The sequence below is a fragment of the Paroedura picta genome, chromosome 4 (genome assembly GCF_049243985.1).
Source record: "Paroedura picta isolate Pp20150507F chromosome 4, Ppicta_v3.0, whole genome shotgun sequence".
Taxonomy (NCBI): domain Eukaryota; kingdom Metazoa; phylum Chordata; class Lepidosauria; order Squamata; family Gekkonidae; genus Paroedura; species Paroedura picta.
The window spans coordinates 108,819,989-108,845,403 of record NC_135372.1 but is presented as its reverse complement, the minus strand read 5'-3'; the positions used below and the strand labels follow the sequence as shown (position 1 = coordinate 108,845,403).

At 43.4% G+C, this 25,415-nt stretch overlaps 1 protein-coding gene across 5 annotated transcripts in view; it reads right to left on the bottom strand.

Annotated features, from left to right (window-relative positions):
- The window catches only part of MAGI3 (membrane associated guanylate kinase, WW and PDZ domain containing 3), a 172,417-nt gene that overhangs the window by 23,102 nt on the left and 123,900 nt on the right, over positions 1-25,415 (bottom strand). For all 5 annotated transcript variants that reach the window (XM_077334930.1, XM_077334932.1, XM_077334933.1 and 2 more), the window contains 5 exons: positions 22,930-23,122; positions 19,746-19,934; positions 9,460-9,645; positions 6,228-6,330; positions 2,470-2,575 (listed from right to left, as the gene is read on the bottom strand). In XM_077334930.1, the coding sequence (XP_077191045.1) occupies positions 2,470-2,575; positions 6,228-6,330; positions 9,460-9,645; positions 19,746-19,934; positions 22,930-23,122 (777 nt within the window). The remainder of the gene's footprint in view (positions 1-2,469; positions 2,576-6,227; positions 6,331-9,459; positions 9,646-19,745; positions 19,935-22,929; positions 23,123-25,415) is intronic.

Genomic DNA, 25,415 nt, shown 5'->3' with positions numbered 1-25,415 from the left:
AGTACAATTACTATTCACCTCCGTTTTGCCCCTGGAGAGAACACGAGAGTGGGCTTACTATCTCCAGTCAGTGCAGCCCTGACAATGAGATCTACCAGTTTGGTCATTCGCTTCTTCCAACCAGGAAAGCACTGGAAGAGAGAGAAGCCTGAGGCTCTCTGATGATTGCTCCCCAGGCACAATGCTAGGGGAAATGTACTGTCCGAAGAGGGCCCTAATGAAATATGAATAAAAAGTTGTGAATGAAAGAAGCTTATTTCAGAGCATCCCAATTTTATTCTTTGACTCAGAGCCAATTTAGAAAAGGCACATGGCACTGCATACTGAGTGCGGGCAGATTTAGATTTTATTTCTTCACAAACAGGCTGCTGAAAATTAGGCTGCATACTGTGGGTGTAACATTTACAAGCCAGTTTACTGAAGCATCTGGACACCTGGGCTCAGCCACTACAGCAACACAGAGTATACTTTAATACACATTTAATGTGTATTTTAACATTAAAATGATATTGCTTGGGTCACCCTGGTATGTAGTTCAACAGCTTTCTTTTATGAAAGAACATCTATTGCCTTTTTTACATTTAAAAGAGCACTAGGAATTGCTAAATGACTTGTTTATTTAATCCAATAACAATTTATACATTTATTCTAGATGGGGATTATTCTGATTGCTGTTTCAAATTCAAATAGACCAACAAATGTTCTTCCAACAACAGAATAAAAGTCTGCCCTTCTCATGCTCTTAAGACCCAAAGTCTATTCTCAAAACTCTACTGGTTTGGGCCCAGAGTAATTATAACAGTGACGTATTTCTTTTGAGTAACTTAGGCAAGTTTGCAATTCTATTATGAATGCTTAAAATTCTTAAGGATCGCTTTAGCTGAACAAAGGCCAGGCAGAACAGATATGTGTAATCTGAATTTCAGATGACAAGTCAAATTGTTAATAAAAAATTGGCAGTGTTTTTTTTTTTCCAGCTACAGTGTAACCAGCGCTAGGGAAAATTTACAGCATTCTTGAGGACTAGAAATTGGATGAAGTGTGCATATACATAAAAATATCCCCAGAATTAAACTTTGCTGGTCTTAGTGCCACTCAAACTTTGTTCTAGAAATTTACAGGTGAGTGACCCACAAGAACTTGTGTGTGTGTGTGTGTGAGAGAGAGAGAGAGAGAGAATATCTCATTGCCTCTCAACCACTATTTCCGCTTTCCCTTCCCTGAAAGTCCCTGTAGACAGTGTGCTGTGGTGGTTAAGAGCAGCGGCTTCTAATCTGGTGAGCCAGGTGAACTTGGGCTCGCCACAGTCCTGAAAGTGCTGTTCTGAACAAGTAGCCCTGTCAGAAGCTCTCTCAGCCTCACCTACCTCACAGAGTGTCTATTGTGGGGAGAGGAAAGGAAGGCGATTATAAGCCGCTTTGAGACTCCTTTGGGCAATTAAAAGAGGAGTATAAAAACCAACTTTTATTCTTCTTGCCCCTTTCTCTTTCTCCCACCCCAAAGATAGCCTAGCTTCAGCCACCCCTGTCTTTCCCTTCCTACCACCAGTGGTCTCTATTCAGGAAAACTGTGGCCCAATTGTGTGGGGCAATCACCAGACCCAATTGCTAGGTGGGAAACCAGGAAGTACTTGCAGGGGGTATGTCATATTCCCTTCTCTACAACATTTATTCTTTCCCTTTTCCTAGCAACCCCATGTCCTTACATTTCCTTGTTTTCTTCTCACCCTCTATCCAACTAACCTTTTACCTGTCTCCATCTTCTACACTGGGGACCCATAGCCATTTACATCATTCTGCTCTCCTCCATTTTAATACTGTAACAGTCCTCTGAGTTAGATTAGGCTGAGAATGTACAAGGGTCCTGAAGTCATCCAGGGTGCTTCCATGGTAAATTGGTGATTTATAACTGGGTCTCCCAGATCATAGTTTGAAACTCTAAACACACTGCCTTTCATGAGGTGGCTGCTGTTGAACAGCAGGCAAACAGCTAGCACTGGTTGAGCCATAAGATGTGTAGCATCAAATCACTCCATGTTCAAATCCAGGACTAGCCATAATAAGTCCTCCCTCAAGCACCAAAACAGCCCTGGAAATGACCCTGCCCCTCCTCCTGCCTTTTATTGCTAGAAACCAAGGCCTGAAGGCTGGCAATAACTGTTGTGGCTACCTACCAACCTCCACAATGGTTACTGAGAGGGCATTATTTTCTTAAAGCTAAAGGCACTGCTCCTATTATTTGAGGGGTGGGGTTAAACCCCCATGTACTTTTTAAAGTTTCAGATTTTTCTGTCAACTTGCAGCTTTTCTCTGGATTGCAGAAGGATCAGCCAATTAGCTCAAAGGAGGCAGACATTAATTTTGCTGGGAACAGGGTTGTTTCAATGGAAGGTTTTCACTGGGGATGTAAACTGAACTACCTATAGCTATATCTGCTAAAAAAGTAACCTGAACAAAAAAAATTATATACCTGAGATTGTTTGCTTCCAACGGTTGATGCTACACTGATTTCTGATGGTGAAAAGTGCTTGTAGCAGGTGCTTTGTTCTTTCCCAGGATCAGCTTCTGTAGTACCCCTGAAGCAGACAGAATAGGGGGAGTATCTGAGATGCACTATACAAAATAAGGGGTGAATTTCTAGGGGTGCTTGTCAGAATCTGTAGACATCCACAATCAATTATCTTCTTCATGGAGATTCTATTTATTAAATTAAAACAGGTCCTATTGTTACACATGGTAAGTTTTACTTCATATGTAAAAAGTATAGGCTACAAAGCCTACCATGTAGCATGATACTTACATGTGCAAAAAATATCTAGGACATGCCTAATTTCAAATGCAGAAAGGATGAATATATGGAAGACCAGTCACATTTTTCCATATATTACAATTTCTTGCAGGAATGTTGTACACATATAATTTAAATACATGAACTCACTAAGAATTATACATCACTCAGACATGAATTGTCATATTATGTTAGGGTTTTGCCCAGCTCCTATTAATAAGTCACAACAATTTGCCTGGAATAATCACCATAGGAGTTTTCTTTTAGATAATAGAGCTAAATAGAACCCAAAAGAGGAATTTCAATTATGATATGTATTTTGTTTGCTCAGATTAATTACAGTTAAAACTACAACACTGGAACCATTCTACAATTCTGCCAGCCTTATTAGTATATAGTTTCCTTGGAACCCAGAAGAAAAAGAGAGCTAACTGCCTCTTTGAAGAAACACTCCATAACATATACTTTCTCAATTTTTAAGAAAGCATCAGCCAAAGTGCTTTGAACAGACTGAAATGAACAGAGAGGCATCAAGAATTTTCAAAGTAAAACATATGTTTTGTTGCTAGTTTACATCTGACCCCAAGAATTTCCAACCAAACCTTTCTTGGTGGATTTTTGCTCAGATGCGGTTATTTTATTTAAAAACATTTGTACCTCATCTTTGTGAAAAGGCTCAAGGTTAACAAAAATAATACATTTTAAAACCAGCTCAACCCAATAAAACTCAGTAACATCAAATACTGCTTCCAGAAGTACAATTCAAAAGAGATTGATTTAGAAAAATGCCTCCTGAAATAATAAATTGGGAAAGTTCTCCTAAACAGCAACAAGGGGGAGGCTTACCATACACTGGTATAATGTGATCGCACTGGTTTAACCTAGGCCCATTCTGCACATAGTGGATACTGCACTTTCAATGCACTTTAGAAGTAGACTATCCTGTTCTGCACAGGAAAATTCAGCCACAAAAGCACACTGAAAGTGCATTGTCCAACAGGTTCAGAATCGGCCCTAATAAGCAAACAGGCAACCATGTTTTTCATCAGGTGAAGCTTTCCAGTATCTTCAAGAGCAGCCCTACATATAGATCAATACTGCAAACCAGCAAAGAGGTTGCAGTAGCACAGATCTGTACAGTTGTATCAGCTGAATCTAGAAGGGGGGGGGGATAATTTCCAGACAAGATGTAACTGAAACAAAGCACTCTTTGCTGCATCCTCCATTTGTTCAACAAAAACCACCACAAAATGCAAAAGCAATCCATGTTTGTTTGTTTTTTTAAACATTGGTTTTTTTTCCAGGACAGAGGTAGCTAGGGAAGAAAGAAATAACCTCATGTCAGTTATGATGTTGAACAGGGTTGATACTTGGAAGGGAAATACTGAGGAAAACTCTGAAGTATAAGGTATCAGCAAACCATCTCTGCTTTTTACTTGTTTTAAAAGTCCCTTGCTGAAGTTACCAGAAAGTTGTAACCTGATTGCACATGTATATGCATGTAGAGAGATTTTAGCTCCATCAAATCTAGGAAGATCGCCTCTAGAACATCAGCCCTAGAATCACCTCCGTACAATTGAAGTCTGTTTTCCTATCCATTTGATCATGAAAATTCAGACACTGATTCAAATAAAATGTGTTAGTATACAGAGTCCTAAGGAACACATTGCAAACTTTAAAGGACTCCAGGGAATGGTAGAGGACAGGAAGGCCTGGAGGATCATTGTCCATGGGGTCGCGATGGGTCGGACACGACTTCGCACATAACAACAACAAAGGAACACATTTAAATGACTAGACAACTGATTCTGCATCTCTGTGTTGTACCAGATTTAAAAAGAATGTGAAACCAACCTCAGCCTGGCTTTTCTGATTGACAAGAGATCTAAATGTCAACAGGGAATACGTGCTCCAAATGGAGATCATCCACCAGTACAACTGAAGTGGTTCAATCTACAAACCAGGCATAAAGCTGGACGCCTCATTCAGGTATGCTTTGGGTCACTCTGCTACCAGTTACTTACAATGCCATCCTATGCAAACTTATACCCTTCTAACACCATTGAAGTCAATGGAGTGCTGCAGTACTAATCAATTTGTCCAGTTTGTCCCCCAAAACGTAAGGGGTGATAGTAGGGTTAATTAGCCAGCTCATTCTTAGTCAGAGAGGCTTCTCTGAAGCTTGTACAAATAAAGGTCTAATTATCATTTGCCTTGAATGGTTGCCTAAAGTTTTTCTCCAGCAGATGTATTAATAATTCTGGCCAACTGAGCACTGATCTTTTCCTGGCAAAGTTTTATTTGCAAAGATGGGTAATGTTATATTTGCAAGTGAAAACTTACAGAGTGCCAAGGATCTTGTCCACATACAGAAAGAGACAGCAAACTGAATGTATCTATACAATATTGACCAGAGGATACTTCTGACACTTCCAGACAACAGACTCATATTCAGCTTTGTGTGGCATACATGTGAAACCAGATAAGAATTATCAGCATTTTTTTTTACCAAAACAGAACTGAGTTCAACTTCCTCAGGAGAGCTGGATCTGTTGATCGACACTGCACCATTTCGCCCTCCCAATTACAGCCTGAAATGGTATGGACTCCTGCGCTATAAGCGTGCAATAAATACAAAGAAAAGCATAAATCTATTCCTCTAGAGCAGGGGTAGTCAAACTGCGGCCCTCCAGATGTCCATGGACTACAATTCCCATGAGCCCCTGCCAGCAAACGCTGGCAGAGGCTCATGGGAATTGTAGTTCATGGACATCTGGAGGGCCGCAGTTTGACTACCCCTGCTCTAGACCAGCGGTTCTCAACCTGTGGGTCGAGACCCCTTTGGGGAGTGGAATGACTCTTTCACCAAGGTCGCCTAAGACCATTGGAAAAGGCATATTTCCGATGGTCTTAGGAACTGAGACACTGCTCCTCCATCCATCACCAGGCGGATCTGCCCACATGCATACTGTCACAAAACGTAGCAATGTAGTTTATTGTTGTCATTGTAGTTTATTGTTTACTGTTACCCATGCCACACCATGCTTCAAGACAAAATTTCATTTATTTGTAATTAGAAACATATATTTCACCATATTACATATTGTTTTGTGATTAATCACTATGCTTTAATTATGATCAATTTGTAACAACGAAAATACATCCTGCATATCAGATATTTACATTATGATTCTAAACAGTAGCAAAATTACAGTTATCAAGCAGCGATGAAAATAATTTTATGGTGGGGGTCACCACAACATGAGGAATTGTATTAAAGGGTTGCAGCATTAGGAAGGTTGAGAACCACTGCTCTAGAAAGCACTGGAAAATACAACTTTGGTACTGGTACTGATAGGGGGTTGAGAAAGTCCCACAGAATTGGACAGTTCTGGCTGAAGAAAAAGCAAGATTCACAGCTGAGTAATACCCCTTCATACCTCTCTGTAGTCACAGAGCTGACTGGTCCTATTCCTGCTAGTCGGTGCTGTAGGGCTGGACTTTGTTTGGCAGAATTTGTTCCTGATGGGGGACCATGGTGCTCTAATGAAGGGGGAAAAAAAAAGGAAAATGAGGAGTATGCTTATAGAATCATAGAATCATAGAGTTGGAAGGGGCCATACAGGCCATCTAGTCCAACCCCCTGCTCAACTCAGGATCAGCCCAGAGCATCCTAAAGCATTTCAACCTTTGCTTGAAGACTGCCAGTGAGGGGGGACTCACCACCTCCTTAGGCAGCCTATTCCACCATTGAACTACTCTGACTGTGAAATTTCCCCCCCTGATATCTAGCCTATATCGTTGTACTTGTAGTTTAAACCCATTACTGTGTGTCCTTTTCCTCTGCAGCCAACGGGAACAGCTTCCTTGCCATCCTCCAAATGACAACCTTTCAAATACTTAAAGAGGGCTATCATGTCCCCTTTCAACCTCCTTTTCTCCAGGCTGAACATTCCCAAGTCCCTCAACGTATCTTCGTAGGGCTTGGTCCCTTGGCCCCAGATCATCCTCGTCACTCTCCTCTGTACCCTTTCAATTTTAATGACGTCCTTCTTGAAGTGAGGCCTCCAGAACTGCACACAGTACTTCAGGTGTGGTCTGACCAGTGCCATATACAATGGGACTATGACATCTTGTGATTTTGATGTCATGCCCCTGTTGACACACAGTGTTACCTAGAAGCGTATCCCCCATCCAGTAGGCATGCTTTTCATTTTTCTGACCCAGATGCAGAACTTTACACTTATCTTTATTAAATTGCATATTGTTCTCATTTGCCCATTTTTCCATTGTGTTCAGAACTCGTTGAACTCTGTCTCTATCTTCTGGAGTATTTGCCAGTCCTCCCAATTTGGTGTCATCTGCAAACTTGATGAGTAGTCCCTCCACCCCCTCATCTAGATCATTAATAAATATGTTAAAAAGTACCGGACCGAGCACCGAGCCCTGAGGTACCCTGCTACTCGCCTCCCTCCAGTCTGATGAAACACCACTGACAACAATATAGGCAGAGTTAACAATGGTTCTTGTAGTTTCCACTCCTTTTCTAAACATCTAGTGCTACTGCCAGTCCTGGAATGGATCAGCCACTAACTGGAAAAGGTTAATAACTATTCCTAAAGCACATGCTAATATACTGGTTATTTAATATATTAAGAACTCTTGTAGCAAGGATATTGAAAGCCTTTAAGCCACACAGCAGTTTGCCAGTTAGCAAAATCCTTGAAGGAAGTGCTTCTGCCTCCAATAGAGGAGATACATTAGGACCTCAATGTAGTCTGACTACACTTATAAAACAAATATGCTCTAAAATATAAAGCTGCTTCTCCCACTCAGAAAGCAGTAATAACTGAATCCCACCCTGCTCGAAAAAAAACCTTTTAAGGGCACACTTTAAGCTGAAGCAAAGCAGCAAATCTTTCAAGATTCTGAGTGTAAACCAAGAAGGAAAGGTTTGCATTTCACCCTGTAGACATTTCACCCTGGATATGCTAGGTGTACTGAATTAAAGTTTTTTAAAAGACGGTAAATTCATCCACATTTACAAGGCATTAAGGTCAAGGCAAGACTATTGTTGTGTGTGTACACATTACTGTTTTTCAGATAGTACAGATGGTTAAATTCTATTTCCTAGTCATTCAAGGCCTTGTGGAGTTAAACATAGGATTCCTTAGCTTTATTATGATACGTGACTGGAAGAAATAACATCCATGGAGACAAATGTCAACATTTTCTCTCAGTTTGCATGCATAATTCTAATTAATAAGCACAGGTAAGGAAAAGGCCATCTGTCTGTATACATTTGCCTCTCCTCATCCACTTCTCTGTGCATTTTTCACTTTCTAAATGGCTAGGGATGACAAGTTTCTGTTTTGAGCAAAATATTAAAAGAATGCTTTCTGGAGCATGACGCATAATTTAGGGATTTCCCCCTCCCCTAGAATTGAAGTAACGGTTGGAGGAAAAAAGAAAGAAAATTAAAAATGTACATTTATTAATGCTAAAGGGGAAAGAGGAAAGGCTTCACAGGAGGTTTTTCAGCTGTTTAAGAGGTTCATCTTCATGCATACAACCTTAGGGAAAAGTAAAATCAGCAATGGATGAGCTATTATGTTAGCCTTGGGTTCTAGAGCTGTTTGCGTTTCTGCAATTCATATTGCTATTGGTTGGCTTATGGAAATAAGTGGTCTGTTCTCCCACACTGTGGTCTTTTGTATTAACTCTCTTTCCTGAATGGCATGACTGTGGTCACCAAATGTTTTATGACCTGGAGTTTTGTTGCTGACTTGTACTGTGATGGTATGTCTATCTGAACTGAATTCAAGTTTGAAAAAGCAATGATTTTTAATAATGCATTGATGCTTTTTGAACAATATGGATTTTTGCAGATCCTTAAAGAAAATACTCAAAGATACTAGTTCACACTCTTTCAACCACAACACACCTCTGATTGGATGGTCAGTTTTTATGTTGTATTTCATTGTATATTCTCAGGCCTGTATTTTGTATTTGAAACATTTCTTTAGAAGCCTTGAAAACATTGTATTCTCCTGTTAAGTTACTTCAAACAGGTACCTTTCTTATGAAGACATACAATTTATCTGTGATTATGAGGATTATAACCAAGAGGTATAGTAGACTAGAACAGTCTCAAGTTTACTGGCATTAAGCTCACATCCAGAGCAATAGCTTTGAGGTGCCCTCCTCTGGCTTAAAATGAATTAGGATTTTTGGGAAGAAATCACCATTACTGAAAAATTATGCATTATCTTCTTCTGTTTTGTTGTACAAAATTTTCTAACTGCCTATAAAAGTTGGAAGGAACAAATTAGGACCAACATGGACATGACAGTGACATGCCCGTACACAAGAATCACTGCTGAAGCTCTAGAATGTGTAAGAGTGAAGTGATACATACTTTTTCAGAATATCCTTTTCAGTAAATGCTCCTTCTCCCCCCTCTGTTAACAGTATTTATATGTATCAGATTAGATGCATTCCCTCAATTATTACTGGAGGGACTATCTGATGTCACCTTGATGTCATACATATACATATACAGATATAATGTAGCATGTCAAACATTTTGCTGTATAAAGAAAGCCATGTAAAATATGCAGTTAAGTGAAACGTTCTAGTGAAATTGTACAGACACAGCTGAGACCGCATTACCTTCCTCAGCAACAACAGTGAGTGTGACAGTGTTTCCTGCTTCTTTTATCAGCTGCACAATATTTTCATGTGAGAGGTCCACAATTGACTGCCCATTTACGGCCGAAATTCGGTCTCCCACTTTCAGCTTCCCACAGTGATCAGCTGGGCTCCCTTCAATGACGCGACCAATCTTATGAGGAATCACTGAAGAATGAAGACAGTCATGTCAGTGTTCACAGTACATTTTTATTCCTCAATAATTTACATATGAGCATGTACTTAACAACCAAATCTAGTTCATGACTAATGAGCTTTTTTTACTCAGAAGATGTGTCTATGCTACATGCTTTGTCTGGTTTCATTTCAATACAATGTTCAAAGGAATGTGGGAAATAAACTCAGGTAAGAGACTCTTGGCCCTCCCTCAAATAACTATCTCCCAGGGGAAAGGGAATGAGTGAATTTATGTTTATTAGAAAGTTATAGTGAGACCAGACAAGAGCATTCTTAATCTGATTTGCAAGCATGAAATTTGCTGAAGGCCATCAGTAGATGGCACTGATACATTTGATATCACATACCAGAAAGGCATGATCTTGAGGCATGATCCATTTTATTGACAGTCCAATTTTACCTACTGTTTTAAAAACACAATTACTACTGCCACAATTAAGCATTTATAAACATTCTGAATGTTCCAAGCACCTCATATACATCTCCATTGTAGCCTTTATAACTGCCAGCAGCATTATCCCATATTTCAAGATGTTAGTTCCTTATGTTTCAAAATAAGCAGCATACACATTTACACAGTCAATACATATTACAGTAATTCCTCCCAAAATATATACTTGCCCGTCCTTAAGAAGTTTTTTTTATATATAATTTGGACAGCTTTGCAGTCACTATTCTGCAAAATTTTTCTGTACCAGTTTTCTGTAAACTGGTCTGAGCCATGAGGGGAGGGCAGTATATAAATATATAATAAATAAACTAATTTGGTTGCTGCACTTTCTGATTCATGTATGTTCCATAAATGGGGGTTGAAACATGCCAAAAATCTATTTTCTCATATAGACTCAAGGTAACATACAATAATACTTTGAAGAAACATATGACAAGGATCTTCCCCAAAAATTGGTGTACATGGAAATATGCCTTATCAGAACTGAACACCAATGCTAGTCTTGAAAGATTAGCGCTTTCGCTATATTTCAAAAGCAAGGAGCAGATCCAAGCTGAGAAAATCTACACAGAAACATTGGAAACCCAAACAAGTAAGCATTTCCTAAAACTCTTAAGTCCAGAAAGATATTAGGGAAAAAATTGTTTAGAGATACAATATATTGCTATCCAACTTTGTTTATCATTTTTTTGGCTAGGAGGACTAAACGGTTCCCTGAATCAGTGTCTGATGGTTGTACTGGACTAGGTATGATATAAACTCAAACTGAATGATACTCTTGAAGAAAGGCTGGAACCTTCAACAAATACAAAACCAGCCTTTATTTGGACCTAGAGAAAGGAGTATTTCCCCTATTCTGAAAGATACCATTTCATCCATTTCAGAGCTCAATCTTTCTAGCCTAATCCCCAAGTACGGAAGCATGTAGTATATGAGCTTCCAACACCTTTCAATCTTCCTGGGAAGCTCTCTTTCATGTGTCAGTATCTGCAAACTTTAGCCCTCAAGAATCAGGGCTATTTTTGCCAGAGTACCACAACTGTAGAATTCCCATCAAAGACAAAGAAAAACATTTCTGGCCCTAAAGGAGAAATAACAGGCCAGTCTAATAGTAATATTAGTTACTGTTATTTATTTTTACAGCTCAGGATTGTTGGCTGCTCTATGACTGCGTGTCACTTTTTACATGTTGTTTAAAAATAATTCCCATCCTGATGATTTGTATAAGGATAGAAAAGCAGGATATAAACATTTTTAACAATGTCAAGAACAGAAACATGCTTTTATAGAAAAGGAAAATATGTGCTTAAACACACCTCCCCAAACCCATCAATGGATTTTCAAAGACAATCTTCTCTTCATGCTTAAGTGATCCTGAAAATGCCTCATTAGCTACTATGACTGAGCACAGCAGGGTGCTTTAAAGGGGGGAGGGAAGGAAGTTCCTACTTATATAGGAAAGGTTTAATTATGAATACATAAAGGCTTCTAAACTTAAAATGAATTGTTCTTGCATAAACCTGATGATACTAAAACACATTTCGATACGAAGGCTTCGTGAAATGGTTCTAGAAGATTCTGCTTGTTATGGGGGATCATTTAGTTCTTTGAAATGCCAATCAAGGCAAATTGGCTGTGGTCCAGATTCTCGAATTGCCACTGACACAAAAATCCAGCTTCTCTCACAGGACTTTCAAATTTTCTTTTTAATTTATACAATTATGATATCTATAAGCCTTCTCTGAACTTATTCATTCATATAGTCCATACAAATGGTTACCAGCAATGATTTAAGCACTCCTCAAACAAGGCAAGAATGATTCAAGTATGATCCTAATATTTCCCTTCTCCCTCCACCCCACAGCAGCCCCCTATTCATAAACAGGTGCCTTATAATGAGCTAGGTCACTGGTCTAGAAAGGCCAGTATTATCTGCTCTGACTACCAGCAGCTTTCCAGGGTCTTTCAGATGATCTACTACTGGATCATTTAAAGGTAATGGAGAATTTTAGGACCTTCTGAATACAAAGCAGATGCTCTGTTCCTGAGCCATAACCCTAACCCTGCAAAGCCCCTGCTGCCAGACAGGAGACCTTTGAGAACAGTATGTTATGTGGCTACAAGAAGAAGACATTCATCAAAGCACTAGCTCTCACATTTGCGTGATATTTGTCTCCAGTCAGAGGTTGCTACACTTACACAAAGGTTTGGGCTGGGGGATCTGGTGAGATTTCTCCTTACTGCATCTCCCATACTACTTGGCCTATTGGTCTGAGAGAAGCCTTACAGTGCCTGTTGTCAAGAGGAGAGAACATGAAACAAGGGGGCAAGGAAGTTCTACTTCAGCACACTCCCTGCATTTGCAAAGGCTGAATCCAACCTGGGGTGAGTGTTGGTTCAGAGGGCATTTTTTCCTAACAAGCATCACTGATTCTTGGGTGAATGTTATGAAATTTAAAGTCCAGCTGCTTTTGTTTCTGCCATTCTGTTTCTCCCAAGCCCTGAAGGTCTAAGCAGAGACACATTTAATTCTGCCTGAATCCTTGCAGCTGCTCATATTCTTTCTGATTAGCTGTTTACAGACTAATGCATACAAAGAAGCATTTTGCAGCGGCCCCATTCTCAAGATAACAAGTATCAACCAATTTCCTCTGTTGTTAGCACCACAGTGACATGCCTCACTACCAAAAGTTACCCAGAATTACCCCATGCTCGCTGAAAGCTTGAATTCCTTCAAGTCTGAATAGCTATTTGTGTTCTATATTAAAAGATTTATCCCAGGAAGAGAACAGATGGGATAGAGGTATGCTGAACTATATATTTAAGAAAATTATCAATTGGCATTTCAAACCTATAGCATTTCATTTCAAGCAGGTTTTAATTTACTATTCAGGATTGTAATTAATGCAGCTGCCATAATGGTGGTGGCAGACAGGACATCTAGCGTTAAACTCCATTTGAAGACAAGCATATGCTTTTCTATTTCTGCTGCCTTTTAATCGAATGTCATTTTGTGACTGTAAATCCAAGAATTGTCTATGAATATGAAAGCACTGGAGAGTATAAAATCACACCTTCTAACGTAGAACTTTAATTTCATATCCAGCAAATGCAATGTTTGTTTGTTTTGAAAAGGAATTCCCATTAAGCGAACTGTCCTGAGGTAACAGTGGTTCGGAAATAATCCACAAAACTAAGGACTGCTATTATAATTCCTATTAAGATGAAGTGTGTATTCAGTTATCCTCTACTATGTTCTATAATAGTTACCTATTTTCAGTTGAAGGGCCAAGCGGAATTCTTTTTTTCCCCCCCATATAAGAATGCTTTGTATTACGCACCATCAAGATTACACTAAGAATTTGAGTTGGTTATCAACAATAATTTCCTCTCAGGTAGTGTGTAAACTCTGACTAGGCAGCAGCATAAAAACCAACTAGCAGGGTGGTTTCTTCATATTTTTAACATAGGGCACATAATCAACTCCACAGCATCAGAGGGCGACAGCTCCAGTTCCAATGGTTTCTATAGCAACTGTCTTTATTAAAAAAAGGAAAAAACTGAATACTGACCTAAGCAAAAGCACATTTTTACACATTTGTTCCCTACTTCAAGGTGCATGTCTCAAGGTGCTCTACAAATTTTATTTTTTAATATCATTTAAAAGCATGGTCTTAAACAAGATCAACTGTTAAATAGCTATTACTATTCTGCAAGTTTTCTATATAGCAAGGAGCAATGGGCTTGGCAAGAGCTGGCTATGAAAAGGAAAGTCCTAAATCACTGACAGCCATCAAAAGACATCAGTACAGTGCATCCTCCAATCTTATATTTTAATAGTCAAGGTGCCAAAACTTTGGATATTTAATCTGGTAACTAAAGCTGTGAACAGATTTCTACAAATTTGAAAATAGACCAAGGTTTGCAGAAAAATGAGATTTTTTTTAAAAATCCAAAACTGCACACTGGGATTTTTTTTTAAATAAAAATTATATTTTGTGTTGTGAAAAGAAGGTGTTGTTGTAAATCACTCCAAGAGAAGGGGGAGGTAGAAAAAATCCCCCCCAGGCTTCCTCTGTATCAGCAGCATGTCATCCAGCAGAGTTATCACACTGCCCTTACTGACCACTCACAATCCGTGTCATTGTTACAGGAGGGTGGGGAGCTGAGAAAGCACCTGGCCATCATATAGGCTTTGTAGCAATAATAGGGGTATGCTTTTGGCTCAATTGATCTGAAAAAAATATTAATAATAAAAAGTCTTACTGGTATTTTTAAAAAATTCAGCTTTTATTCAGGGACTAGTAGTAAAGCCCATTGAGTTCTGTAATGCAATGGGCACTAGCTCATGGTTTGGTGTGGGTTTAGTGCCTCACTTGGAAGCTGGCAACCCTAAGAGGAGGCCTCTCTGTGAACAGCAGTCTTGACCCTAGTCCGGTTTCTGCACACCTAGGTAGTGTGGAATCCCAGAACATGAATCTACACCAATCTGGCAACCTCACCTCCTCTCTGCAATGTTTTCTTGACCTGAAATAGGTCAGGGAGGGCTATGTGGTTGCACTTTTCGGGACCCACTTCCAAACCTCAAGGAATATTTCCAGACCAGGGACAGCCAACTTCCAGGTGAAGTTTATAGATACCAGTCTCCAGGTAGGATCTGATGATCCCCTAGTGGTACAGCTCATCTCCAGCTCTCCTCCCTCAAGTGCACCCCTTCAAAAGGAATGCACGTGACCACAGACACCCCTTGGCTAGCACAGTCTATTGCTTGGTTGGTGATGTCTGCCCTTGTGAAGTCTGAGGCCTACTTCTGGCAACTGCAGTTTCTGTTGTTGTCTGCAACACTAAGTCATTGCATAATACAAGTGGAACACCTAGTTCCCCGCTCCCCCCCCCAAACTCTCACTGTCTGCTTTCCTGTAAAGCTAACACCACTTGAAATTCTGGGCCACTTATGCCTTTGATTTCATAGGACCTTCCTGGCAAATACTGATTTTTATTTACCAGGCCAGGCTTGAGCAAAGTCACTTCAGTTCCATGTCTCTCCAGCCAGTTACTTGTTCACTATTTACAGTTACAGGCTCTAAATATTCCTTATTTGTATCTCCCTGCACTTTCCAGATTCTAAGGACCCTTGCTGGTCTGTCTGACTGCACCCAAAAATATACACTCTGGCTGGTTAGGACTGGCTAGAGTCCATAGCCCAGGCTGGATACACCCATACCACTCCACCCCAACCTCAGCCTACAAGCCTCTACTATCATCTCTACTATCGCAGCTCATCTCTAGACTATAAAGATCAGCTCTGCAGGCAAAAATGCACTTTGGAGGGTAGACTCTGAGGCATTATACCATTTTGAGGCCCCACCTCCAAACCTCTAGGAATATTTCCAATCCAGGGTGGATAGCCAACCCTCAGGTGGAGCCTGGAGAGCTCCTGGAATTACAGATCATCTCCAGATTATAAAGATCAGCTCTGTAGGCAAAAATGGCTACCACACAGGGTTGTTGTGCAGATGAAACAGGAGGTAAAGGAACCTCCACAACAGCATCCATTTTCATCTTCACCACAACCTTGTGCAGTAGGCTCAAATGTTCAGAAAGTGGCAGAAAAGAGACATGCATGGCTTGCCTGCATCTGTCCTGTGGACAGCCACAGCAGTATTTTAAATGAGAGGGGGCTATTTTGTGGCCTCCCTGTCAGCCAACCGTTAGGCAGAAGGGGAAAGCTTTCCCCCATCAAAAAGAATGCAGGCGCATGCCCACAGACTCTCCTGTGTTGCTCTCAGAAATGCATCTCTCCTCTCAGTCAATGAATGTTAGAGATTCCCTTACAGGAGGCCTGAAGGCAAGGAGGGGTATGGAATCCTGAGCAAGAGCAGCAATTGGCCCTGGGTGTGTGTGTGTGAGATTCCACCAATAGGGGGCTTTGGAACCATCAGCATGTTGTGAGAAGTACACAATGCATTTCATTGTATTAGACTAGGGACAAAGCCTGTTGTACCGAGGAATACTATGGGCGATAGACCTCGGCAGTGGGAAGAGGAAGGGGATGAGTTGTCCAGTCTGTAAGGGCATGGGGTTGAATGTGTGTGTTGTGTGGTAGGTTGTGGTGGAGTGGAGACAAATGAGGGCATGGATGTGGAGACATGGGTGTCAAGAACATTGATGCAATTTTCTGCCTATATATTATATATATTGAGCCTCTTGTGGCGCAGAGTGGTAAGGCAGCAGGCATGCAGTCTGAAAGCTCTGCCCATGAGGTTGGGAGTTAAATCCCAGCAGCCCGCTCAAGGTTGACTCAGCCTTCCATCCTTCCAAGATTGGTAAAATGAGTACCCAGTTTGCTGGGGGGGGTAAACAGTAATGACTGGGAAGGCACTGGCAAACCACCCCGTATTGAGTCTGCCATGAAAACACTGGAGGGCATCTCCCCAAGGGTCAGACATGACTCGGTGCTTGCACAGGGGGTACCTTTACCTTTATTATATATACACCATGTCTATATCTAAGAATATAGTGATGTCTCCGAGTTTAGTTGGCTTCAAAAGGGCATAACATAAATTCATGGAGTTGGATCACTGGCTTTAAGCCATGATGTATTCAGAGACAGCATCCGCCTCTGAATAGCAATATTGGGGTCAGGGCTAGATTAAATATGCAGAGAATCTAAACTATGTCAAATTAAAGAGGCCCAATAACATTACCAAAAATGGTAATTTAGTAATTTTCTGTATTGAATCTAATCCCACTCCCCCTAAACTGTACCTTACTAAGCCTCAGCAAAAACTTCTTATTTAACTGCATAAACTTCTTACATTCCAAACTTCTGCATAAATCCAATACTGACTGGCAAGAAATAACATACAGAGGCTTTGGGCTACATGCCCTGCTTATAGACCTTCTGGGAGCAAATCTGTAAACAGCCCGTGGCGCCACGGGCGCCACGGACTGTATAAAGGAGTAAGGGGTAGTGGGGAGGAGTTAGGGCGGGACCGGTCCGGGATAAAAACTCGGGGGGGGGCCAATCAGGAGCCGCGAAGCGGCTCCTGATTGGCCCCTCCGAGTGTCAATCCCGCCCCAGGCAGTCAATGGGGAGCCGCGCGAAGCGCGGCTCCCCATTGCCTGCTTCACTCGCTTGGAAAATGGCGGCCCGCCTGGTGAGAGCCTCGGCTGGGGGGTGGGCCGGGAAGCCTTCTCTTGGCCGGCGGAGCGGCCTCGCAGCGTTGTGGACGCTGCGAGCCTGCTCCGCCGGCCGAGAGAAGACTCCAGAGAGCCTCGGGGGGGTGGATGGGTGGGGGGGGGGGAAGGGAAGCCTTCTGCCGCGGGCCGTAGCGGGCTCACAGCGTCGTAGACGCTGTGAGCCCGCTGCGGCCCGCGGCAGAAGGCTCCAGAGAGCCTCGGGGGGGTGGATGGGTGGGGGGGGACGGGAAGCCTTCTGCCGCGGGCCGTAGCGGGCTCACAGCGTCGTAGACGCTGTGAGCCCGCTGCGGCCCGCGGCAGAAGGCTCCAGAGAGCCTCGGGGGGTTGGATGGGTGGGGGGGGGACGGGAAGCCTTCTGCCGCGGGCCGTAGCGGCCTCACAGCGTCGTAGACGCTGTGAGCCCGCTGCGGCCCGCGGCAGAAGGCTCCAGAGAGCCTCGGGGGGGTGGATGGGTGGGGGGGGGACGGGAAGCCTTCTGCCGCGGGCCGTAGCGGGCTCACAGCGTCGTAGACGCTGTGAGCCCGCTGCGGCCCGCGGCAGAAGGCTCCAGAGAGCCTCGGGGGGGTGGATGGGTGGGGGGGGGACGGGAAGCCTTCTGCCGCGGGCCGTAGCGGGCTCACAGCGTCGTAGACGCTGTGAGCCCGCTGCGGCCCGCGGCAGAAGGCTCCAGAGAGCCTCGGGGGGGTGGATGGGTGGGGGGGGGACGGGAAGCCTTCTGCCGCGGGCCGTAGCGGGCTCACAGCGTCGTAGACGCTGTGAGCCCGCTGCGGCCCGCGGCAGAAGGCTCCAGAGAGCCTCGGGGGGGTGGATGGGTGGGGGGGGGACGGGAAGCCTTCTGCCGCGGGCCGTAGCGGGCTCACAGCGTCGTAGACGCTGTGAGCCCGCTGCGGCCCGCGGCAGAAGGCTCCAGAGAGCCTCGGGGGGGTGGATGGGTGGGGGGGGGAAGGGAAGCCTTCTGCCGCGGGCCGTAGCGGGCTCACAGCGTCGTAGACGCTGTGAGCCCGCTGCGGCCCGCGGCAGAAGGCTCCAGAGAGCCTCGGGGGGGTGGATGGGTGGGGGGGGGACGGGAAGCCTTCTGACGCGGGCCGTAGCGGGCTCACAGCGTCGTAGACGCTGTGAGCCCGCTGCGGCCCGCGGCAGAAGGCTCCAGAGAGCCTCGGGGGCGTGGATGGGTGGGGGGGGGAAGGGAAGCCTTCTGCCGCGGGCCGTAGCGGGCTCACAGCGTCGTAGACGCTGTGAGCCCGCTGCGGCCCGCGGCAGAAGGCTCCAGAGAGCCTCGGGGGGGTGGATGGGTGGGGGGGGGACGGGAAGCCTTCTGCCGCGGGCCGTAGCGGGCTCACAGCGTCGTAGACGCTGTGAGCCCGCTGCGGCCCGCGGCAGAAGGCTCCAGAGAGCCTCGGGGGGGGTGGATGGGTGGGGGGGGGACGGGAAGCCTTCTGCCGCGGGCCGTAGCGGGCTCACAGCGTCGTAGACGCTGTGAGCCCGCTCCGCCCGGCGGCAGAAGGCTCCAGAGAGCCTCGGGGGGGTGGATGGGTGGGGGGGGGACGGGAAGCCTTCTGCCGCCGGCCGCAGCGGGCTCACAGCGTCGTAGACGCTGTGAGCCCGCTCCGCCCGGCGGCAGAAGGCTCCAGAGAGCCTCGGGGGGGTGGATGGGTGGGGGGGGGGACGGGAAGCCTTCTGCCGCCGGCCGCAGCGGGCTCACAGCGTCATAGACGCTGTGAGCCCGCTCCGCCCGGCGGCAGAAGGCTCCAGAGAGCCTCGGGAGCGTCGGTGGGTGGGGGGGGGCGGGAAGCTTTCTGCCGCCGGGCGGAGCCGCCTCACAGCGTCGCCGCCCGCCTCACCTCCGCCCGGACTACGGCGTTCAGAAGCCTGCCAGATCAGGAGCCGAAGCCGACAAAAGGTACGCCGCTTCCCCTCCATGTAGCCCCGGCCCTCCCCAACACCTTCTGCGCTCCGCCGTGGGGAAGGGGGCCAAGCCTCCTGCGGCCCTGTGCTGCCCTGTGCTACGCCAGCCAGGCCTACCCTTGCCCCGTGCCAATGCCATCTAGCGCCCATTTTATCTACAGTAAAATGGGCTTAAAATCTAGTGTTAAAATAAGACGCTAATGGCCTTTGCTCTGATCCAGCCTGGCTATTATTGTGTGTTATGATATTTCCGTTAACTGGAAGCACTGATACAAAATATAAGAAAATATATGATATGAAGAAAGAAGTAGTCTTCCACACTTGAGCCTGGAAACACTACAAAAATAAAATAGAAGTAATTATCAGATAAGGTAAACTATAAACCTGTGGTAAAAAAACTAACTAGAAACTAGAGCCTTAAACGATTTTGGTAATGATTGTAAAGGATACTGAAATCAAGCAACCCACCTGGCTAAGCAAGGCAGATAAACTTTATGTATTTATTACTTACCACCGGGTGGTGGCTTGTTCTTTGAAGTAAGAATTACAAAGCCAAATCCTTCATTCTCCTTCCGTTGCAGTACAACATCATAGGCCTCTGGGAACTGTCTGGCTAGGTCTACTCGATTTGACCTGGGGGAGCCATTCTGGGAGGAGATGGGAACTTGGGATAAAGACTCTTCCTCTGATTGTTTATCTACTAAAAAGATCAAAGAAATAAGTACAGGAAGAAATCAGGAAAATACTGCTCACTGTGAAGATTTCGTAACAAAATTAAATAAACAAAACAGTTGTTCTCAAGCGATGGTCTCTTTTTTTTGCATGCACTTTCTCTACATACAACTTAAACTGTTTCCCCTTTATGCAGGGAATCTCTCTATATCACCATTACTACAAAGAACATGTACCATCAGAATAACTGAGGATACCTATGCAGGCTGAGGTTCAAAGCCATAAATTGCTAATCTTTTATTCATGTTTTTATTTCATATTTTCTAGCATTCAGGTACTGTCTCCCACAGATTCACTTAAGCTGATTGCCTACTTTATACAATGACAGGCTGAAAACAATCACCAGGTATGATACAAATATAATACATACCAAGCATCTGCAGGATGATACCTATTCTGCTGTTTTAACATATTTTGATTTTTAAGAAGCCCCTCTTCCCATTACAGCAGGTATCAGAAGCTGCCTGTCCCCTCTCTTTTTCCTTTTCTCATTGCTGGATTGCACCACAGTGGATAGCAAAAGATGGGGTGGAAGGGAGAATGGAACTCACTGAGATTTTTCAAATGTGCCCAGGTTATCTTTAGGCAGGGATTTGCATGCTCTGTCAAACCACAAAGCAAGAAGCTGAAGAGAGAAAGAGTAGTGAACATTCCATTCTCCTAAATCTATGTTTAATCCAGTAACAACTACTTCCTATTTGTAGTTCAGTAAGGAGATACATTTAAAATGAGGTAGTTTGTGCTAGCTTTGCAAGGATCCTTTTCCTTTATCCTCCTATATCTTGGATTATCAAGGAATTAACCAGGGGAAAAGGCAGTTTTTCATTGACATGTCGGAGTCAAGAACAGTAAATTCTATTCTTATTATTATGGTCACACACGTCTCAGACAAATCGCACTGCTTTTGTACCTTGCCCTGAAGAGTACTAGATGATGGTTATTTTTAGTTCCTATGGGTATTTGCAATACTTTAAAATACTTTCACTCTAATTAGGGAAATGAAAATTTGCATTTACTCTAAACTGCTGAGGCAGTCTTTGGTTAACTGGGCTGGTGCCAACCATAAGAGATATAAAAACATAGAGGAAATTACTGTTAACAGTATGACTGAATAAGAATAATGGACTTTAGTTCACGAAGGCTTAAGCAGAAATAAAGACATATTAGTCTTCAAAGTGCTACAGGACACTGGTTCATTACTACAGATCAAATGCAGCTACACTCAAGTCAACTGGATACAGGGAAGGCAGTCATCCCACTGAACAATCTGAATTTGCTACTGGTATTTGCAAGTTACCAGAGCTCTTCTGCCCAATATGGCATCAGCAGAGGAGGTTATGAATTTCCAGGCTGATATCAAGCCAATGGACAGAACCCCTGCATGCAGACCATTGCAAAATCTGTAATAACAGATCATAGAATCATACAGTTGGAAGGGGCCATACAGGCCATCTATTCCAACCCCATGCTCAACGCAGGATCAGCCCTAAGCATCCTAAAGCATCCAAGAAACGTGTGTATCCAACCTTTGCTTGAAGACTTCCAGTGAGGTGGAGCTCACCACCTCCTTAGGCAGCCTATTCCACTGCTGAACTACTCTGACTGTGAAAAACTTTTTCCTGATATCTAGCCTATATCGTTGTACTTGAAGTTTAAACCCATTACTGCGTGACCTCTCCTCTGCAGCCAACAGAAACAGCATCCTGCCCTCCTCCAAGTGACAACCTTTCAAATACTTAAAGAGGGCTATCATGTCCCCTCTCAACCTCCTTTTCTCCAGGCTGAACATTCCCAAGTCCCTCAACCTATCTTCATAGGGCTTGGTCCCTTGGCCCCAGATCATCTTCGTCGCTCTCCTCTGTACCCTTTCAATTTTATCATGTCATAAAGCCCTGCATAGAAATTCTGGGTGAACTGCATCACAGATAAGATGGGTGAGAGGATGCTCTTGGGGTTGTCATGTGTATTTGTCACTTAGTATCTTGGATCAATGAAACACAAAGAGTTGGTGTCCTTGGCTAGAAACAGTAGCAAGGAAGTGCTGCCACCTCAGCCTCTTCCAAAATGGAGTATATGTTACCAGATGTCAGAGCAATAAGCTAAGCAATAAGGAGTCTGGGTTGTTGTAGCAGAGCAGCTGTCAGCTTCTCCCTGGGTAAGGATCAGTGAGGAGAAGATAAAAATCTGAGCAATGGTGCTGAGAAGAGCTCACTGCCTTTACTGGAGTGCGTGCTAGTAAGGAGGAGTGAGATTACTCTTCTATCCAGTGCCTCAAAGCTAAGGCCCTAGCCATACATTTCTAACTAAGATGGGAACTGGGGGGAAGGGGTAATTAAGCATCTAATGGACATTTGTGCTGCAAGCCTTGGTTACAAGCCATGATGGAAACCCTGCTGCTATAATACCAGACTGGGCTGATGTTACAGCCAAGTGGAAGCTAATTGATGCTGTTTGCAAGAGGACCCTTGCTGATGATCCAACTGAAGTAATGTCCTTGACCAAAAGGCTACCCTCACTTAGTACCACTTCAGAATAAAGAATTTTTAAATACAACCTTTAAAATAACATATATATTTCTTAAGTGAGTTAATATTAAATGTATGTTCTTTCTACATCTACAGATAACATGAGACTACAACATGAGTCCAGTTGCACCTTTTGGACCAACAGTTTAGTTTGGGTATAAGCTGCTAAAGGTAGGAATTTCTCTTGTAATTGAAGCCAGGCAATAATTCTTAAATCCTGTTAGTTTATTGGTACGATTCTTATATAATTTGCTTGTGGATACTGTCATACTCTTTTTTTGCATAGTATTTTAAATCCAATATATTGAAAGTTGTAGCACTCCCTCTAGAATGGACAGCACTTAAAGGACACGAAGGAAGACTTTTGGACTAATCAATGCCAGAACAAGCAACACCAAGCACAAGAATACAGACTTAATTTGTAGGCACTGTACCTACCACCAAAGAAGATCTTTCTACGGACAGTCAGTAGCACCTGGCCATTTCGTGCAGCACTAGTCATTAAGTCCAAAACTTGCTTATGTGATTTCCCTTTGACAGTGATGCCATCAATGCACACAAGTTCATCAGCAGCACGTAGTCTGCCATCTTTCTCTGCTGCTCCCAGTGGGATGATAGCTCCAATGTAGATCTAGCAAGCAAGGAGATCAGTTTCAGTGAACTCAAATCTATCCGAATACTTGTCTAAAACTCAGACCCAAATCCAATAATACAACAATCCAAAACTTGTGTAAGGTGTTTATTCTTTAAAAATTCAAGTTAGTAGTAAATTTATTATTTATTAGTAGTCTTACACCATCAAAGCAAAATGTATAACAACAAATGCATACATGGGTAGTTAGCAGTTATAACAATAACTAGCAAGAAAGCCCATTGCAACCAGGAATGGAATGGGCGCTAGGACCCAGGGGACTCCAGCAGACGCAGCTCTCTCCCTCTCTCGGCCTGTCCTCAACCTTTTTATCACTGGGGACCACTCAACGCCGGGGACCACTCAATGCCTTTTACTGAGGCCTGATGTGGGGGGGGGGGGTAGTTTACTCCTCTACTCTCAACCACTGCCCTAGCGCTCTCTGATCGCTATGGTAATGTTTAAACATCCCTTCAAAATAAGATACAGACACGCCACAACAATGAAGTGTGTTGTAAAGGGCTGGGGGGGGGGGTGAAGTAAAGGGCCGGGGGGGGGGAGAAGGCGTCCTTCGGGGCCCACCTCCAATTAGTCGAAGGACCACATGTGGTCCGTGGCCCACAGGTTGGGGATCGCTAGTGTAGGAGAGCCCTCATTAGCAGTTTGGGGCAGCTCTCTCAGTGTCTGTGTCTCTCTCCCTCGCAGCAGGGCTATGGAGGTAATATGGGCTTGTGTGCAGTTTGGCAGGGTTGTCTCTGTGTCTGTCTCTCTCACACACACATGCTTGCTGAGGATTCTGAGAGCAAAGTGGCTAGTGTGCAGGGATAGAGGGCGGGAGCTTTAGGGGCAGGGCCAATCAGATTGGCCCTATTCCAACTTGGACAGCTGGATACTCTCCATCTACAAGGCTGTTTCACAAATATTAAGAGGAACAACAATGAATAAGGATAACAGGTTATAAATTAGAACAGCAAGAATGATTGAAATAAAAAGTTAGGTCGCCCATGACTGATGTATTAGATTGTGGTGGCCAAAGACAGGCTAGGACAAAATGGTTCAGAAACTGTACTATGATTTTAATGTAGGTACATGTCTCAGCCCTTGATATACATAAGACAAATAACCACATTGGATCTATAAAAAGTTTTATTATTATTATTATTTATTTATTTATTATATTTATATACCGCCCTCCCCAAGGGCTCAGGGCGGTTTACAGAAAACAGGGAGGATACAATTAACACATTGTAATTAACATTGTAACACTTTTTAATTAACACATTGTCTACAGCTTTATGATAGCACACCTATGTTATCCCCTAAAGCCCAAGAAAAGGACAAATTTCAAACTAAGTCCTCTTATAATACCCTGATTATCTCAATAGCCCAGTGCAGCCAGATCTCATCTCAGAAGCTAAGCAGTGTCAGCCCTGGTTAATATTTGGAAGGGAGACCACCCAGGAAATCCAGAGTCATGATACACAATCAGGCACTGGCAAACCATCTCACACTGTCTTGCCTTGAAAGCCCTATGAGGTTGCCGTAAGTCACTTTCCACCACCACTTTTAAGAACTTGGTCTAGCCTAGATTCAGTTGTCTAGCAATTCTTACCCATCTGCATCAAAAAGGCAAGACCCAAAGTATCTTGACAGACTGCACTTCCCAGCAACAATTGTATCATAATTTACCAAACTGCCTAGACTACTGGGGGGGGGGCAGTTGACTTTCCAACCATCAAACTGCTCAACAACCTCCTTATGACACCTGGATTTATAAGACCTAACTGCCATGTAATGCAAGGAACACACAACAGGTGAATGAGATACAAGCCCCACAGCACACATACAAGTTCTTACAAGGTTTCAGATTTATGACCCTGGATATCAGACACAATCCCTTAACAAATGAAGTAATTAACCTAAATCTTAGCATCTGACCCATTTACTAAGAGTTTAACTCCATTGGGTCTAATAAGCTTAAGAGATAATGAAGAATGGTGCTTAAGTGAAGATGTTCTCCAATGTTTATTTAAAGACAAAATTAAAATAAAAACTAGAAATACAGTCAGAAAATGTTATATTCATTATTTAAAATCTTTACAGATGGCTTTCTTTACACTCATGGCCCAAGGAAATTTACAAAAATATACTTATGTACCCACAACAGCTAACAATACAGACCAAGATAAGACATCATGATAAAACAGCAGTCCATATCTAAATTCACAGCCCTCCCCACACAAAATCACTTTATGCCCCTTTTCTACCTGATCAGAGTCCTCAAAGTGGACAA